Raw genomic sequence first — 16,935 nt, 5'->3', positions numbered from 1 at the left:
GGAGTCAACACATCATGTTTTTCATACAACTAATTTCTTCTCCTGCAGAATTCAAGCAGCCAATTCATGAATCACTCATCATCTGAACTGCATTTAGTGACAGTCAAACCCCCGATTAAGCGAGGGAATGTGGCTTGGGGTAAGTGAGGGAATGAGACGCTTCTAAGTACTAGTCGGATTTCCATCCATTTGAATAAATGTTGGGATGTTGCAGAAATAAATGTTGGATAGAAGCATCAAGATACTAGTTCCAAAATGCATACTGAGCAAAATGTATAGGCCTATGCTTGCTTGTAGACCATTTTTTTTTTTCTGTAAGAAGACATGCGCATGAACTACAATGGAAACGCATTTACCAAATACACTCCTAGATGCGTGTCAAAAAATGCTTGTCACGTGATTTAATAATTTGCTACTATCATCTCCCACCTTTCATCTTGTATAGGGGAAATATAGATCTAATCAGCATATAAAAGTAAGCCAATTACGTTTCCTGATGTTTGTAGATTGTGGCGAGCAGGACGGCGGCGTGATTACTAATGAGCGACACCTGCACGACGCACCGGTCTCTTATCTTTCCTGCTCGCCACATAGATGTATGTAGAAGCATATCCAAGGAAACAACAAAGGACCTTTTATAGAGCTTTGTGGCACTCCATACTTTGGTTGTGTTACAGTTCCTTACTTACACAAACAAAACGGTGGCAGTAAGACCAATTTTTTTTTAAGTTATATATATATATTTTTTGCATTTATGGCTTTATTATAAAAGGACAGCAGAAGCAGTGTCAGGGAGAGACAAGAGAAAAAGAAATAGGATCTGGAATGGACCACAAGTCAAAATCGGCCAAAGCGGGTCAACAAATTTTGCCTGAAGCGCTCCCTATTTGTCGAAGCGTTGTGTTAACAAGTTATTTCCCCTCTACCCTATACACTTCGGCACAAGGTGCTTCTGGGTGTGAAAAGGTTAGCGCATGTGCGGGTTGCTGTTCTGCCTTAGTGACGGTAATGGTGGTTGTGTGAAACCTAGCTGTGCACCAAATAAAGTGTGTTAACTATAAACGTTGTGTTTATCTGGACGCTGCCCACATAGCTATAGCTCTGACAACTAATAGGATTTTAAACAACTTAATGAAAGTAACTTTTGGATAAGTGTCTGCTAAATGAGAAAATGTAATACATGTCCACAAATGCCAATGTAATTCTCTAAACTGTTGTGAGAATGAGAAAGTTGTGATCTATGGCGTCAAAGGCAGCAGTAATATTTAATGGTACGAGAAAAACATGTGCAAGCATGGTTAGATGATATAAGAAAACACAGCTGTAAACAATGCGTCACCTTGCACTCTTGTGCTAAAATTGGTATTTGTCCATAGACTTCACTGGCACTTTGTTTACATACTGTGCTCATATCTTTCTATTAAAATGCAGTTAATAAAACCGTGTGTGTTGATCTTAGGTCATGCCAGTCACATGAATGCAAATGTAGAGTGAACAGAAAGCTGGTGTCCTAAAGAGGATTAGTTTTCCATGCCATGCACTGTTGAAACAAGCCAGCCCTGCCTTCATATGTTTAGGGGATGTACACAATAGACCCCCAGAAACTTATATGTGATGCTGAAAAGTTTAAACTTTTGTTCTTCAAGTTTTGGACATGAGAATTTGAAAAACTATGTTATGCAACAAATTGTGGGTTTAAAACAACATATTTGTGCTTACCATAACTGAAGCAAAGATACCAAAAAATGCAAATAGGCTACTGTATTAAAGTCTCAAAGGGATTGTGGTAAAGCGAGATTCTCACCTGTCCTCTCGAGGAACATTCTCAATGTGCTGTTCCTCTGCCTGGAAGGGAAAAATATATATTTGTTATAGGCTATAGATTACATAACAGCATATTACATTGGTACAGTTATATTTTGAATAAATATAGCCTAACGAGGTTGTAATGAGGTTTAGAATAAAATAATAGATAATACACAATGTTTAAACGCTTGGGGTCAGTATGATTGTTTTAATTATAAAAAATAAAAATAAAATAAAAAAACTCATCCAGAAAAAGAGGCATAAAACTGATCAAAAGTGACAAAACATTTTCTAATTTTACAAAAGTTTTCAAATAAATACTGTTCTTTTGGGATTTTCCATCCATCAAAAAAAGGTATACTAAGCACAGATTGAAATAGAAAACAGTTATTTAAATTGTGATAATATTTCACCATATTACTGTTTTTCCTGTATGTTTGACCAAATAGATGCAGACTTTTGAACAGTAGTGCAAGTTATGAATAAATGTAATAGCCTATGTAAGAAAACTGGAAACAGAAACCAGTAAATTCAGAGAACAAGTATAGGCTACTAGTAGAGCTGGCCTTATTTTGAAAGCACCACAACTGAAAGGGAACACTGTACGATTTTGACACATAACCATACTATTGCATAAACTACCAGCAGCACATCATAGGCAATTTTCTGAAATAGCCATCTTACAGAGAGCCTTGAAACCATGACTGACGAGTTACAGCAGGGTATCCATAGGAACTAACTTGCCCTCCAGGCATACAATAGGTGTATGTAGAGGCCACTTGGTTGGTGTCAGATGACTGTTAAGAACACATTTTACAATGATTGGATGAATATGCAGGGTCTGGAGTCTTCCTCAAAATAGAAAACATGCAGTGAATCTGTAGAGTTTTAGTACTTAGAATGTAAGTGTTAGAATGCACTGAGTAAAATGCAGCATCAATCCATCATCGGGTGAGGGAATGCTGCAGGTCTACTCAATCACTCTTGCCATCTATATTGACTACAAATTAATCAAAGTCTATTTATGGCTCTGCTTTTAAACGGTTGTCAAGCCGATAATGTGTTTCTTAAATATAAAGCGGTTTGTAAATGTGCCCTTAATTTATAATTAATTTTGATTTCATTTAATTAATTTTGTTCAATTCTGATAATCAAAACCCAGATTATTCAAGAATGAGCAAATCATATCTAGGACACACCAGTCATACTAGAACAAACCCAAAAAACTAGGCTAATCCAACATGGTATTATTAAATCTAAACATTTTTAAATTAAAATAAAGCACATTTACTTAAAAACAGCTCAACAATATTTTAGAAAAAAAATGATTGTATATGCCATTTATAACATGGACTTCCTCTGATATAGAGCCTAAGGGAAATAAATAAGGTTGCCCTATTCAACTTTAGAATGATTCATACACTGTAAAGAAGTGTAACCAACTTTCTTGTGACTTTCTGTTTACTGTTATTTTGCAGTAATGTAATGATAATGAACCACAGCAGAACATACTGACAGCCATTAAACAGGAAGGTCATTTAAATATTCCCCTGATGCCGACTAGAAAAAAAAAAAACACTCCAATCTGACCATGTATTTTTAACTATTCTATCAATCACCACATCAAGCATTTAACCACGATTTGAAGAGCGGCCTTCAAACCATGCTCTTATAGTATAATTCAGATACTACTATTATATATTTCATTAATAGTTAGAATTAGTTTTTATTTTTATCATTTCTGTTTTCATTTGTTAAACTTTTACTACTTTTTTTGTGGTCATTTTAATTATTTTTTTAACAAATCTAAATGGTTTTAATAGGCTATATAATTTTTTATTTCAGTTTTAGTTATTTTAGTACTAGTGGTGGAAGAGATCACAAAACTCAAGGTTTGGATCACATTACGGTTTTTGAGTCACGGATCGAATCATTTTTCGGATCAGCAAAAAGTTAAAAGACAAGTAAACAGTCAGTAAAAAAATAAGAACAAATAGACGAATTACAAGCATAGATAAATATAATATAACCAAAATAAAGTAGGGTCTAGGGTAATAGTAGTATTCAGGTATAGAAATGTAACAATTAAATATAAAATAAAACTACATAGTTCACTGTATGAATTAAATATAGATTAATCTTTGTTAAAGCTGTGTTTTGTTGTTTGATTAACATTAAAGACATAGACTATTTTTATAGTCTGATTGATTTCTCTATCAACTGTTTGCATTCATTTAAGACATAACCGACTGTGTTTACGAGAATACTAGCCAAGACGCATTTTGACATGATTCCGTGTATGTGTCCGACTGTCCGTTCAAGCGCAAAAACAAGAAGATGCGAAAGAGGAATCAGTTCGCAAAAACACAACACTCTGTGTGCGTGAGCTTGGGGTGTGTGTGGCTGTGTGCACAGATAACAGCGCGTGAGTACTAGGCTTGCTACGGTACTTGTTACCGGTGTTAATTTACCCACCGCAGCAATTTTATTTTTCAGTTTAATAACTAAACCCTAAAACAACTTTAATGATCTGTAAGACTGGGGCTTTATTAATGCTGTTCATTGATTCAAGTAAATTTGTTGACATTTGGGTACAAAGTGTTTTAATTCTACAATATATGGTGTACAAAGTGCTGCCCTTTTGAGGTTGAACGGTGGCTACTGCAGTTGAATTTTCCTATTGAAGTTGTGGTGGTACTGCGTGACGCAAGCAGGTACCAGCACTTTCTATGTGTGAACAAAAAAAACTAAAATCATGGGTATGATTCAAAAGGTTAAATGGCCCTGAAAAAAAAAAAAAAAAAAAAAAAAAAAAAAAACTCACACTCGAGTCACAAATAGGACGCATTGGAAATTAATTGGGAAACAAATTTAATCTAGTGGAAACGTTTGGTAGGCTACTGCTCTTAAATAATTAATTTTATTGAGATATCAATCTCAAATTTGAAACTCACTTGTTTAGATTGATATGGAATTTATTTCAAAAAATGTTTTAGAGAGAGAGAAAAAACTGTCGGACACGATTTCAAAAGTTTAAATGGGACATTTCATTTTCAGATCTATGATAAAAAAAAACGCATAAATGGATCATAACTAGGCCTACAACATAAATATAATTTGGTATCATAAAATCCCCCCAAAATACTAAATATTAAATAAAAAACATCAAACTAAAATACACTACATTCATTTTATTGAAATAGAAAATAAATTCTGTCATTTTTGGTTAACTTTTTTGGTGAGTGGAACCAGATAGTGTGTTCATACTGTGGCACTGTAGGATGCCAAGAAAAAAACTGATTTGATTTAATTACATTAAATATTTTTAACACGTTAAAAATATTACAGAAATGAACATGCTTTTTTTGACAGCCCTACTGCATGCATTCAGATTACATTCAGTACAGATTGATATAACATTGCATCCACCTCCACTAGTACTGTCAAGCCAACAAACTAAGCCCCTTTAAACAAATCGAGAACTATAAATGGATTTTTCCATCCACTTTGATTGTAGCCATTCTCAAGCCATAAGACAGGTCGCTTGCGTAACTGTTAACCACAAAAATGGCAAATTGTCTGTCAACCAGAAGCAGCAACAGTCTCTGTGCATGTGTGTGTGGCTTTAGCTTCCTGCCCTAAAGGAAACATGATAAAAATATCTTTATCAAACTTTAATCAGTCTCGTGTGCCTGATCGTGATAAAATAAAAAATCCACCACCACTAGAAACAGCACACTTTTATAACTATGCAAGGGCTCAGATGCCAATACCGTCATGTTTTGCATAGTTCTATTAGCAATATGTTCATTCATATTAATATTGAATCATACAACCTATGCATTACTCTTCTGCATAGCACAGCAACTCTTCTGTATGTTATCCTCTCAAGTGTTTTTCTATAGGCCTAGATATGTTATTTCATTATTCTGTCTAACTAACTACTAGGCTATATTATTATTCCTCTGTGAACAGGAAGCATCTAGCAAATGCAAATCTGTGTAAGATCATACCTGGCAATAAAACTCTTTAGTCTTTCTAATAACTTTTTTAATCACAGGGAGGAAAAGTATGGCGTTTTATTGTATCTCAGACAACCGGCCTAACCACAATTTGAAGTGCGGATCTCAGAAATCTTATTTGAGTATCTTAGATTATTCGTTTTTATTAATATTTTACATTAGTTTTTATTTGAATATTTTTCATTTTCTTTTTAAGTTTTAGCAATGTTGTTGTGATTTTTTGTCATTTTTATTATTTTTGCTTTAAAAATTTAATAAAAAAATGCACTGAAATGAAAATAATTCTGGGCCAAAACCAGAAAATGCCATTTTCGGCATCCCTAAATATGACTTTATTACTATAGTTTTTATTAGGCTAATTTGTACTTCAGTTTTAGTTTGTTATTTTAGTAAATGGTTTTAATTAACTATAAAAATCCTGACTCATTAACAGACAAAACATTTAGCATTCAATGAGGTCAAACAAAGGTCATGACAATGCAAAGACATTACTTTAAAAGGGATTATCATAATTCACCCAACCACACACACACACATTTGTTTTTATTTGTGGTAAAACCATGGTTGATTTTCATCACCTATTGTGTTCCACTGAAGATAGAAACTATCTTTTGTAACAACACTAATTAAATTTTTGTTTGACATTTCCATTTAAAGTGACAGTTCACCCAAAAGTGAAAACATTGTCATTTATTCACCCTCAAGATAATAATTTGAGAAATGTCTTTGCATTTTTGTCCATACAATGGAAGTTAATAGTCGGTAAAACAGTTTGGTTAACAGTTAACACCATTTATCAAAGAATAATGTGTGTCGCAGGGGGGAAGTAAGTCAAATGGGCGAGTAAATGACAACATTTTCATTTCTGAGTGAACTAACGTTATACCTTTACGAATTCCATTTAAAGGGGTCATGACATGAGAAACCAAATTTGCCTTGATCTTTTGGTATATAAGAGGTCTTTGTACCATTAAAACGTCCTGCAAGTTTCATAGCTTAAGACTTCCTCCCCATTATTAACAAATCATTTATTTAATCAAGCTCTAAATACAGCTCGTTCTGGATCCATGGTAAGAAGTGACGTCACGGTACGAAGTGACGTACCAGCGTTTGCATATAGACCGCCTCCAGCGCAAGGCAACTATGCTCATTTCGTATCATTGTCGCGCCCGCGCGCTGCGCGCCTCACATGTGTTCAGTCGACGGACAGCGAGTGAGTGGGTCTGTGTACAGGGAAATTGCGATGCCACACAGATGTGCTGTTCCTGGCTGTGGACAAACAACATCTTTGAATACGCTGCGAAAGATCCAGTCGTCAGGAAAAGATGGATGCACTTTATTTTTTGCGGACGTCCCAGTCACGGCAGTGTTAATGTAAGCGTTTGCTCTATACATTATAAGGATGACTGTTTTGAGAAAAAATCCCAATATGATGCTGGCTTTGCTAGAAAACTGTTGCTCAAAGATAAGTCCGTGCCGACTATTCTGGGCTCAACAACGACGACGCAAACTTACTTTTTATCACTGGCTAATATAAACACATTTGTATAAGAGAATCTTGAAAATATGTCGCCTGTCTAGGCCTATGTACATGTGATAGAAAATTAAAAATGTTGCCTTTATCAATGCTGCATCTTCAAATATGGCCTGTGCATGCATTTTTGTCCGTGGTACACCCTATCATGTAATTGAAATTAGTTAATGTTAAACTGTTAGCAAATTAAGCTATAGGATAATTATGCAACAATAATCCGTTTTCAAGTGTCTCGGGTTACAACTTTTTTATTAATTTAAAATAGTTTCACTTTCCATGTGGACACGGGCTGATCCAGTCTTCGTTGTTGTGGTCATGATTCATTTTCCTCTGATTCCGGCTCAAACATAATAAGGTTTTATCATTGCAAGAGCCATCGCTTCGCATGCATCACCCGCTAATAAACAGTTGCGCCGAATCCACAAATGTTGTGGCTGGGGGCGTTAATAATTGATGCATAGGCACTGACGTTAGCCAATCATAACAGTGGGCGTTAACACTGAACTCTTAAAGGGGAAACACCCCCAAAACAGACTGTTTGAATCAGAGGATGAGAAACAGGGTGGGAAAAGGTCATAAATCACTACATTTTAAAAGTTTTTTGTAAAAAAAACTATAGTAATACTATAATTGCACCTAAGGGAACATAATAATAAAATAAAAAAAAACATGTCATGACCCCTTTAATAATTTAAAAATCACATAATAGATTTCGTAATATAAATGCTGCTGGAATTAATGCGTTTGTTATTTGAGACGAAAACATATGACCGTACAAAAAATAATGCATTCTGTTCTTTCAGGATCCTAGTCTAGAGTCATTACAGAAAGATGCCTCCCAGTTCCCGCCTCCACATGGAAACGCATTTCACCAAGCTAAATAAACAATCGCATTGCCCATATAAGTACTGCAAAAATCAATAGATACTCAATCGCATTGTAAAATACAAATGAAAGAAGAAAGTTATTTCGATATTTTTTTGCCACCTTTGCTAATGTAACAACAGCACATTGCACCATGTCTCGCACGTGCTTTCGGATCACAATGAAGTGAAGTTGCACTGTAATAAAAACGTCCAGCTTATGACGTCATATTTTTTTTAACCAGCTCACACATACCTGGGATGGGATGAAGAAGTCTGCGTCCTCAGCCTGCAAAACTTCAACCACGCTGGGCATCCGAGTCAGAGCTTCAGAAAGAAAGAATAACAAACATATAACGTTAGGCATGAGCATCAAGCGAGCAGATCAACAAACACCAGGCCAATTCCTGTCTCTACACAAAAATACAGGAAATCCGAAAATGACACTAACGTTAGTGCTTGTCTTATGCGTTATCTAATGTTTGGTTTGCAGTAGTTGAACAGTATGCAGTATATGAACTGGCGTGGATGACAAAGGCGTGCAATTGAACGGACAAGCTATTTTAGTCCAGAGCTCACACCATAACAACAATCCACATACATGCCACTGGAAACACATTTAAATGTGTATTAATACTGTTCGTAGCTTGTGTTTTCTTCTGCGAACATCGAATATACGCTTAGTTCCCATAGACTGCACTGAATAACATCTACATGCAGATATATGAGCTTTGTGGCATATTGCATTAACACAGGAAATCGAACAAAACCAATAACTGGCCAAAAAAACGCTTAAGCAGTCTGTCTTCAGATTTGAATCAAATTTTAAATCATTATGCAGATAAACGAATGAAACTAGAATAAAATAGATCAGCTTTCGGGTGAATACTGTGTCATATATAGTATAACGAGTGCACTTGAATACTTGTCAAATCAGCCCTCGGCAGTTCCTCCGACATTTTCACACTCGCGTTGCATTCGTGAACAAACTAAATAAGGCGAATCTGTCTCCCTCACCTTGAAACTGAGCTTCTCCGTGTTGAATATACGGCAACAACAACTGTAGGAGTCGCAGAAGGACATTAATCCATGTTTTTCTGTGTGTGAAGTCCCTTTGGCTCGCCATGCTGGCTGTGTTGAGCTCCCTGGCTTCACTTCTTTCTCTTTCTCTCACTCACACCCTCCCTCCTTTCTCAGCAGTACCTAAGCGAGTGTGAGAGTGTCGCCCACTACAGCCAGACAAGACATCTACACTGCGAGCGTATCAACCATCTACACACTCTTGGACAGACCACTTCATATTACACACAGCAGACAAACGCCACCAAACAAGTTTTCCGTTGAATTTAGAATTTTATGAAAAATAACTGTCATGTTCACACTGCCCCAACAGACACAGACAAACGCTGATTGAGACCATTCAGTCGGGTGAAAACAAACCCCGACCAACAGGGCACACACCGTCTGACAGTTGCCTGACTGACACTCCGACAGTTTAATCGCATCGCTATCAGTGTAGATGTGGAGACATGGTACACATACTGTTTAGATCACATTGTTGCTATATTTCTATAACATTCACAAATAAATGGAAGGTCGTTAACCCTTGAGAGAGTTATCAAATATTTTGGTAATTGGGAAAAAAAATATTACATCATTGTTAAATATTACACCAATATATGGAAGCCAATTTCCATCACACGTAAAAAAAAAAAAAAAACATGCTTTTGTAAATTATAATTATGACTTAAAAAGTCGCAATTATGACAGTCATATGATGCAAATTCTAAAGTCACATTTGCCTTAAAAAGTCAAAATTGAGACGTCATAATTGACGTTTTAGGTCATAACTTTACCAAAACGTGTTTTTTCTTTTCTTATAATATATTTTTGAACCATTCCTTACAAGTACACCGAAATATACAAACAATATATAATTACTGGTGCAGATCTACACCTAAATACCAATTACTCAAGACTTGTGTCTGGGTTTCCTGTTTAAATGTAAGCTACTTGATTATGGATTAATAAAACTAGTTAAACAATATAAACCCTTAAAACATCCAATATTTTTGTCATTGGAAAAACACACACACACACAAAAAAAATCCAACTATGTACATGTATTTTTGAAGCATTCCTAATAAGAAAAGCACAGAAATATGCAATCAATAAAAAAAAATACCCCACCTATTTAACTAAATTACTAAAGCTTCTTATAGAAATTGTTTTAGTGTAAAATTGGTTTTATTAACAATGTATTGATTAATTAAAGTTATTTTGAACAATTGAACTAATGGTACAGGTATCAGTGTGTGTGTGTGTGTGTGTGTGTGTGTGTGTGTGTGTGTGTGTGTAGTGTTTTCATATATTTAAGTGTAGTTGTTGCAAATTGATAGGACATTGCAAAATGTGCTTAAACATGTTCATTTATTTTACAGTATACAAAAATGTGCCCTGTGAAAAAGTGGACACCAATAAAACCAAAATGCAAACAAAAAATAATCTGAATTGAAATTAACAAGAATACTTTATACAGAAACATGCAAGCTTTTGCTATTAGAATTCTTTTTTCAGAAACAATTTTACCTAACTTCAAATGAACTCTAACCTGTGATTAATTTCCTTGAATTGACCTTTGATGTGCACCTCAATTCATTATCCTAGCACCAGTGAAGCTCAGTCTCTCTATCAACATGTGTCCAAACAGTCAGTGTGGTTATCGGGCGCATCTCTGACCAGCCAAGGGTTAACACAACACCTTCTCCGCTTACACACCGGGAGCATTTTTACCATCGTTTATCCATGTATGCTGACAAATCAATCTTGAAGTTTGCCTTAGACTAGACAAGGTTCAAATTTCAAGGGTGGGGCACTCCTGAGAATTTACGCCGCACTCTTCACAATGTATACAGCTCACAGCAAGTCTCGAACATGCAGAACTGAGAACAAAATTGAATGAAACAAACTGATGTAAGCAAATTAAACTTGATTGTGTAGTGTTGAACAAATCAAACAATCCAAGAGGCTGGGAAGTTTTGGTCAATTAATATAGTCAAAGTCCTCTGGTATTCCAAAAGCTTTGTCCAAACGGGTGTTCTCGAAGCCAAACTTCTTCTTTGCCCAGGATTTGATTGCAAAAACATTATCTGGAAAAGAATGAATGTGAAACATGACACACACATATGACACAAAAAAACAATTCAGATGAATTATGAATACTATTCGTCTTAGTCATTGAGCATTAAACTCAGAAATGGAATTTCTAATGGGCCCACAGACTGTGATGACACGTTTCCAAATCTAGAACAGTTTTCTAAATCTATACATTTAAAATGCTATACTTTGTGTTAACAAAAATTAATTAATGCTCACAGTGCATTAATGTATTAAAATAGTTTCTAATACAGGGAGTGACATATTTCTCTCTTCTCATAGCAATGCTATCACAGTTTTTCTTTTGCTATTGGAGCAAATGGGAATACAACAATTGCATTTGCTATATTATTTGTATCATCTCGCATTCACCACAATAGAAGTTTACACAATTATGACGACTTCTGGTTCTGAGAAGCCTGGAAATGTGAAAAGGGTCCACTGTGCAAACAGTTAAGTGCAATTATACATTTGAAGAGAACAGGAACTGATTTTGCATTTGTATACAGATATTTTACATTTCAATAAGAAGTTGCTTCCACTATTTGAAATGCTCATAATTCAGTTAAATCATATACTGCATTAAATCTACTGATATTATCAGGTTTGTTTTAGGTAAATCATTTGCGCATACAAACCACATTCCATCTATGTGATCACTCAGTAATATAGTAAAACCTACATGTGTTTGCGATTCCCTAGTGTACTGTGTACATTGTGTTTGACTCTTGGCTGAAATCTGATCTATTAAATGTAAACAGAACATTAAACCCTTCCCATTTCACATGTCTGCTGTTTTCCCTGTTTTCGTATGCTGCTCATCTGAGACCACTTTTGTAGTTACGTTTGCAGAGTGCATAAAGGAATTTCCATCCTGAAGTTAAGTGGTGTGCATGTCTGTGTCTGCTGCATTCCAGAAAAATCATGCCTGGGAATAACCAAGGTTTTGTATCGCACAGCAGTCAGGAGTTATAAAAACACGCAAGTTCATTTCACTCAGCCACAAATAAGACTGGGACTTTGGGCCACGGTATCAAAAACAACAACACTTCTGCATCAATCCATCACCTTTGCAAGCAGACAAGATGGTCGGTCGTATTTCAAAACACTGCACGTGATATTTGATTTCATTAGACAAAGTCTGAGACAACTATACGTGCTACTATAATAAATAATATATGTGCAGATCTAAGGCTGGGCTGATCTTAGAAAACCGGATTGTCAGGATTGTCTGTGGCCTACATTTCAGAACCTGTGGACACATCACATGACTTGACAGGCGGTGTGAGGCATGCAAATGACTTACCTGTCCACCTAGACACGGCTTCTTTTGCTGTAATGTTGGCCTTACCTAGAAAAAGGAAGAACATGTTAGCAAGGCCATACTTTTAAGGTTACATTATGAAGTTGATAATTTTACTTTTACATTCCCCTTTTAACCATAGTCTTTTTTGATAAAAAAATATCCTTTAAATGTAGTCAATATTTGACAATGTCATATTCATTCCTTCCAGTCTATTTATGTATGATGCATATATGTATGGTGCAGCTCATTGGGTAAGACTGTCCTTGTTTTGAGTCCCTGCTGAGTCCTTTCTATTAGAAGTGTGCATGTGTCTCCCTGTGTCTGTGTGGGTTTCCTTCGGGTGCTCAGGTTTCCCCCACAATCCAAAAACATGCAGTATAGGTGAATTGAAGACTCTAAATTGACCGTAGGTGTAAATGCGTGTGTGTGATTCCCAAGCCATGCAATGGCCAACCTACCCCGGAAAAAATAATTGCCAAGAAAAATAATGGACAGTCTCTCACTGAGATGGCAAGAGACAGCCATAGAATGACCATTAACTAATATATATATTAGGGCTGTCAAACGATTAAAATATTTAATCGCGATTAATCGCATTAATGTCATAGTTAACTCGCGATTAATCACACATTTTTATCTATTCTAAATGTCTCTTGATTTCTTTTTGTCCCATTATTTTTTCTCATTTTAATGCTCTTATCAACATGGAAAAGTGGATCGGCTTGCTTTGTGCAAATGTTTTTTATTGAAAACAAGATTGGCATATACTGTTCAATTCCACACTGACATTCTCACTTGGAGCAAATAATCTCTCACACAATGTAACTCTGTCCATCAATTAAAGGGTGACAGAAATACTGACGAGGTAACGTTACTGATAGTGACGAGTGTGCTGAGATCGCATCAGCGGTGTGTGTGTGTGTGTGTGCGCTTGGCCATATTTCAGACTGGATGTGCTGCGATGATAGCTCAGTTCACAACGACAAAACACACAGATCACTTTGGTCTTGTCAACTAACCCATTTGGCAACTTTTTAAAAGTAAACTTTCCATTCAGAATCGTATTGGCATCCATTTCGGCGTCTCGCGCTCATCATTCATCCACTCAAAACGTAACGTTAAAGTTACGTTTTGTCTTATCTGCTAGATTGATTGGTGTCTTTCGACTTTGCAGATTTGTGATTTGTGAAACTGAACAACTCAAAGTGCAGCAGATGGTTGTACATCACGCTAGCTAGTCTCTCTTGCATTGAATCCATAGATTTTCTTCTAAGACAGTTAGCAGAGCCACTTTGATATGTAATCCATCATACTGAATGTGCTGCCCAGGCCACTTCAATTTCAGAGCTAGATTAACAAATGCTCAAAAGCCATTCCAAGGCTTTGGGTCAAATTCAATCTGGAAAAAAGGCAGATCAATCTGCAGTCTTAATGCCTTGTGTTCTCCCTGTGCATACTGACTTGACAGGAGCAGATGCACGACTCTGCAGAGCAACAGGGCAATAGAACAGGTCAGGTGGTGAATGTAAATAAATATAAAGGCTTAAATAAATATAAGAGCTCTCAAAAGTCACAACACTGAGGAGTGGGGATATAATAAACCTTTTCCATACAAAAATAACACGAGGGTTGGAAACTGAAAATAAAAACTAGAAGAAAAAAACAGCTCCATTTGAAAAAAGTATTGTAATAATGCATTCTTCTGCGATACAGACTTAACACTGTAATATAATGCGCTGACAATGTTTCCTGCACCACTATTCAATTGAACTGCAACACTGCTACAACATATAAAGGAGGAAACAAATGAATGAACTCTTTTAAGCTGGTTTATTTTACTGAATCAAAACCATACAGCACAACCAGTCCAGTCTGATTCTCAAACTAGTGACTCTCATTAACCAGTTATTTTTAGTGAACCAAAAACATACAGGATTAGGGCTGTGTTGAAAAAATCGATTCACCAATTCTGAATCGATTTTCATTTTAATTTCTAAAGATCGATCCGTAACTCAGAGGATCGATTTAATAATAGGCCTACATTTTCCCCAGAAACACACTGAGACATGGCGACCGGCGGCGCTGCTAATGCGGTTTCTCTGAATCCACTTGTTGACAAGAAAGGAGGAAAGAGCCGTTCACATAGAGCGTTTTTTGCGCGTGCAAATTCGTTTTCCAGGCGCGCCTCTGTTCATGGTTGCATAGCAACGGCAGACGCAACGGGAAAGCACGCGCTTGTGGAAAGGAGAAAGCGGTGCAAACTGCGCTCTCCATGATGACGAGGAAGTATCGTCAAAAAATTTATTGATTTCTAGCCCTTGCATTAGCTTTACTACTAGATATATTCATTGAGATGAGAAATAAAAAGCCGCCCTGTACAGCTATGATCAGCTGTTCGGCCGAGCTTTCCATGTTGTTACGGAAAGGCCGCTGGTTTTGTCACATGACTTGTTGAGATTCATTGAAGTGCATCTCACTGAATTTGCATGCGCATAAAACGCGATATGTGAACGGCCCCTAAAGTGGTATCGTGTGCGGTTGTATCTAGTTTAAAAGGCCTTTTAAATATGAACGCAGTTTTGGATTAAATAAAAGGACAGTCAAGTCAAATAAAACACTTTTTATCTCCTGTTTAGTTGGTAACACTACAATAAGATACCATTCATTAACATTACTTAATGCCTTATCTAACATCAACACATTGAGTGAACAATACATTTTTACAACATTAATGTATGTTTGTGAATGTTATTTAATACAAACACTTGATTGTTCATGAACAGTTAAAACTTTTGATTTTTAAAAATATAAGATCGGATCGGATCGAATCGAATAATGATAATCGATACAAGATCTTGAGAATCGAAATCGAATCGATTCTTGAAATTTGAATCGAAACCCAGCCCTATACAGGATGGTAAGTGTAATCAGTTTTTCTAGTGCCGGGAGCAGCAGCTCATTTGCATTTAAAGGGACCGACACAAAAACAGTGCATTTTTGCTCACCCTCAAAAAGTGAAAATTTTAACATGCTATATAAAAATATCTGTGGGGTATATTGAGCTAAAACTTTACATACACACTCTGGGGACATCAGAGATTTATTGTACATCTTGTGAAAAGGGCATTATACCACCTCTTGAATCAAAACCATCGAGCGCACAAAGTCTGTTTAATTTATGTATTATTGAAATGCACTCATCATTTAGCAATTGAACAGAATTAGAACTAAGAGAAAGATTTTATAAGCACATCTACAAAGTGTAATGACAGCGCTGCCATGTTCAGCACCTCAGAATGAATCAGGGTTAAGTGTAGCGCTCAAGGCTCAATCTCAGCAGCCCTCTGGTACTGACTCAACGTCCCCTGGGTGTCCCAACTGGGACTCATACCAGTAACCTTTTGATAATTTCCGTGGAGCCCTCGCTCACTAAAGCGGAGAAAAAAATAAAACCTTCAAGATCAATTAAGTTGCCCTTGAATATAAATAACTGTGAAATCTCTTTTCCAATGCGGTGAAGATTAATACATAATCTCAACACTAACAGGGTTAACATTATCACCATGAAGGAATTTATTTTGTGAAAACAACCAACTGACTGAACATTCCCTGCTTACTATATGGCTACTTAATTAAATATGTGGACATGAAATATTGATGAGTTTTGAATACTGAATATTCTATGTAAGAAAAAAAGAGATTCCTGAATGTCCAGAGACAATGAACAAAATTTTCCATCATAATCAGCATAAAATAAATTGACATGAAATATTGTAAGGGGTTCAAGCACAAAGTGCTGAAACCCTAATGTAATTGTAAGGATTTTTTTTATTATTATTCCAGCGTAAAACTGATCGTGCAGACAAAACCTAGAGACCTGAAACATGGCCAGATGGTAGATCTCAATTTGGGGAGAGACTGACAAGGTATGACCCATATTGGCCAATAGGAGGCTCTACAACCATCAAAAACATGAAACTGCTCATAACTCCTAAACCATTTGTCTTAGACCTTGTATCATTGGAATCCTTGGCTCAAGAAGAACAAAACATATATTAATTTCCATCCAATTTAATTTCAATTTAATTTTTTAATAAAAAAAAACTAGTCCTAGGGTTTTCGCCAGATTGGAACCAAACCAGCGCAGAAATATTTTCTAGAGTCTGAGACTGTCTGACTATCAATAATTAAAAAAAAAAGAAGAAGAAAAAAAGATTAAAAAAAAAGTAGAAATTCGATTCACGGTCA

At 36.0% G+C, this 16,935-nt stretch overlaps 2 protein-coding genes across 7 annotated transcripts in view; both read right to left on the bottom strand.

The window, feature by feature from the left end:
* The window catches only part of tmem131l (transmembrane 131 like), a 58,480-nt gene extending 48,732 nt beyond the window's left edge, over positions 1-9,748 (bottom strand). For 4 of the 6 annotated variants that reach the window (XM_079615329.1, XM_079615331.1, XM_079615327.1 and 1 more), the window contains exons 1-3: positions 9,243-9,435; positions 8,482-8,552; positions 1,805-1,845 (exon numbers count right to left, since the gene is read on the bottom strand). In XM_079615329.1, the coding sequence (XP_079471455.1) occupies positions 1,805-1,845; positions 8,482-8,552; positions 9,243-9,351 (221 nt within the window). In that variant the 5' untranslated portion in view covers positions 9,352-9,435. Of the gene's footprint in view, positions 1-1,804; positions 1,846-8,481; positions 8,553-9,242 lie in introns of all 6 variants that reach the window. The other 2 variants (XM_079615326.1, XM_079615328.1) reach the window with 2 other exon arrangements.
* Positions 9,749-10,637: 889 nt separating this feature from the next.
* Positions 10,638-16,935, bottom strand: part of mnd1 (meiotic nuclear divisions 1 homolog) — a 49,103-nt gene continuing 42,805 nt past the window's right edge. Inside the window, exons 7-8 of the mRNA XM_079615348.1 lie at positions 12,688-12,732; positions 10,638-11,374 (exon numbers count right to left, since the gene is read on the bottom strand). Coding sequence (XP_079471474.1) covers positions 11,268-11,374; positions 12,688-12,732 — 152 coding nt within the window. The 3' untranslated portion in view covers positions 10,638-11,267. The remainder of the gene's footprint in view (positions 11,375-12,687; positions 12,733-16,935) is intronic.

Source organism: Phoxinus phoxinus (assembly GCF_949152265.1).
Source record: "Phoxinus phoxinus genome assembly, chromosome: 6".
Taxonomy (NCBI): domain Eukaryota; kingdom Metazoa; phylum Chordata; class Actinopteri; order Cypriniformes; family Leuciscidae; genus Phoxinus; species Phoxinus phoxinus.
The sequence above is the reverse complement of the archived record's forward strand: the minus strand, read 5'-3'. Positions and strand labels throughout refer to the sequence as shown.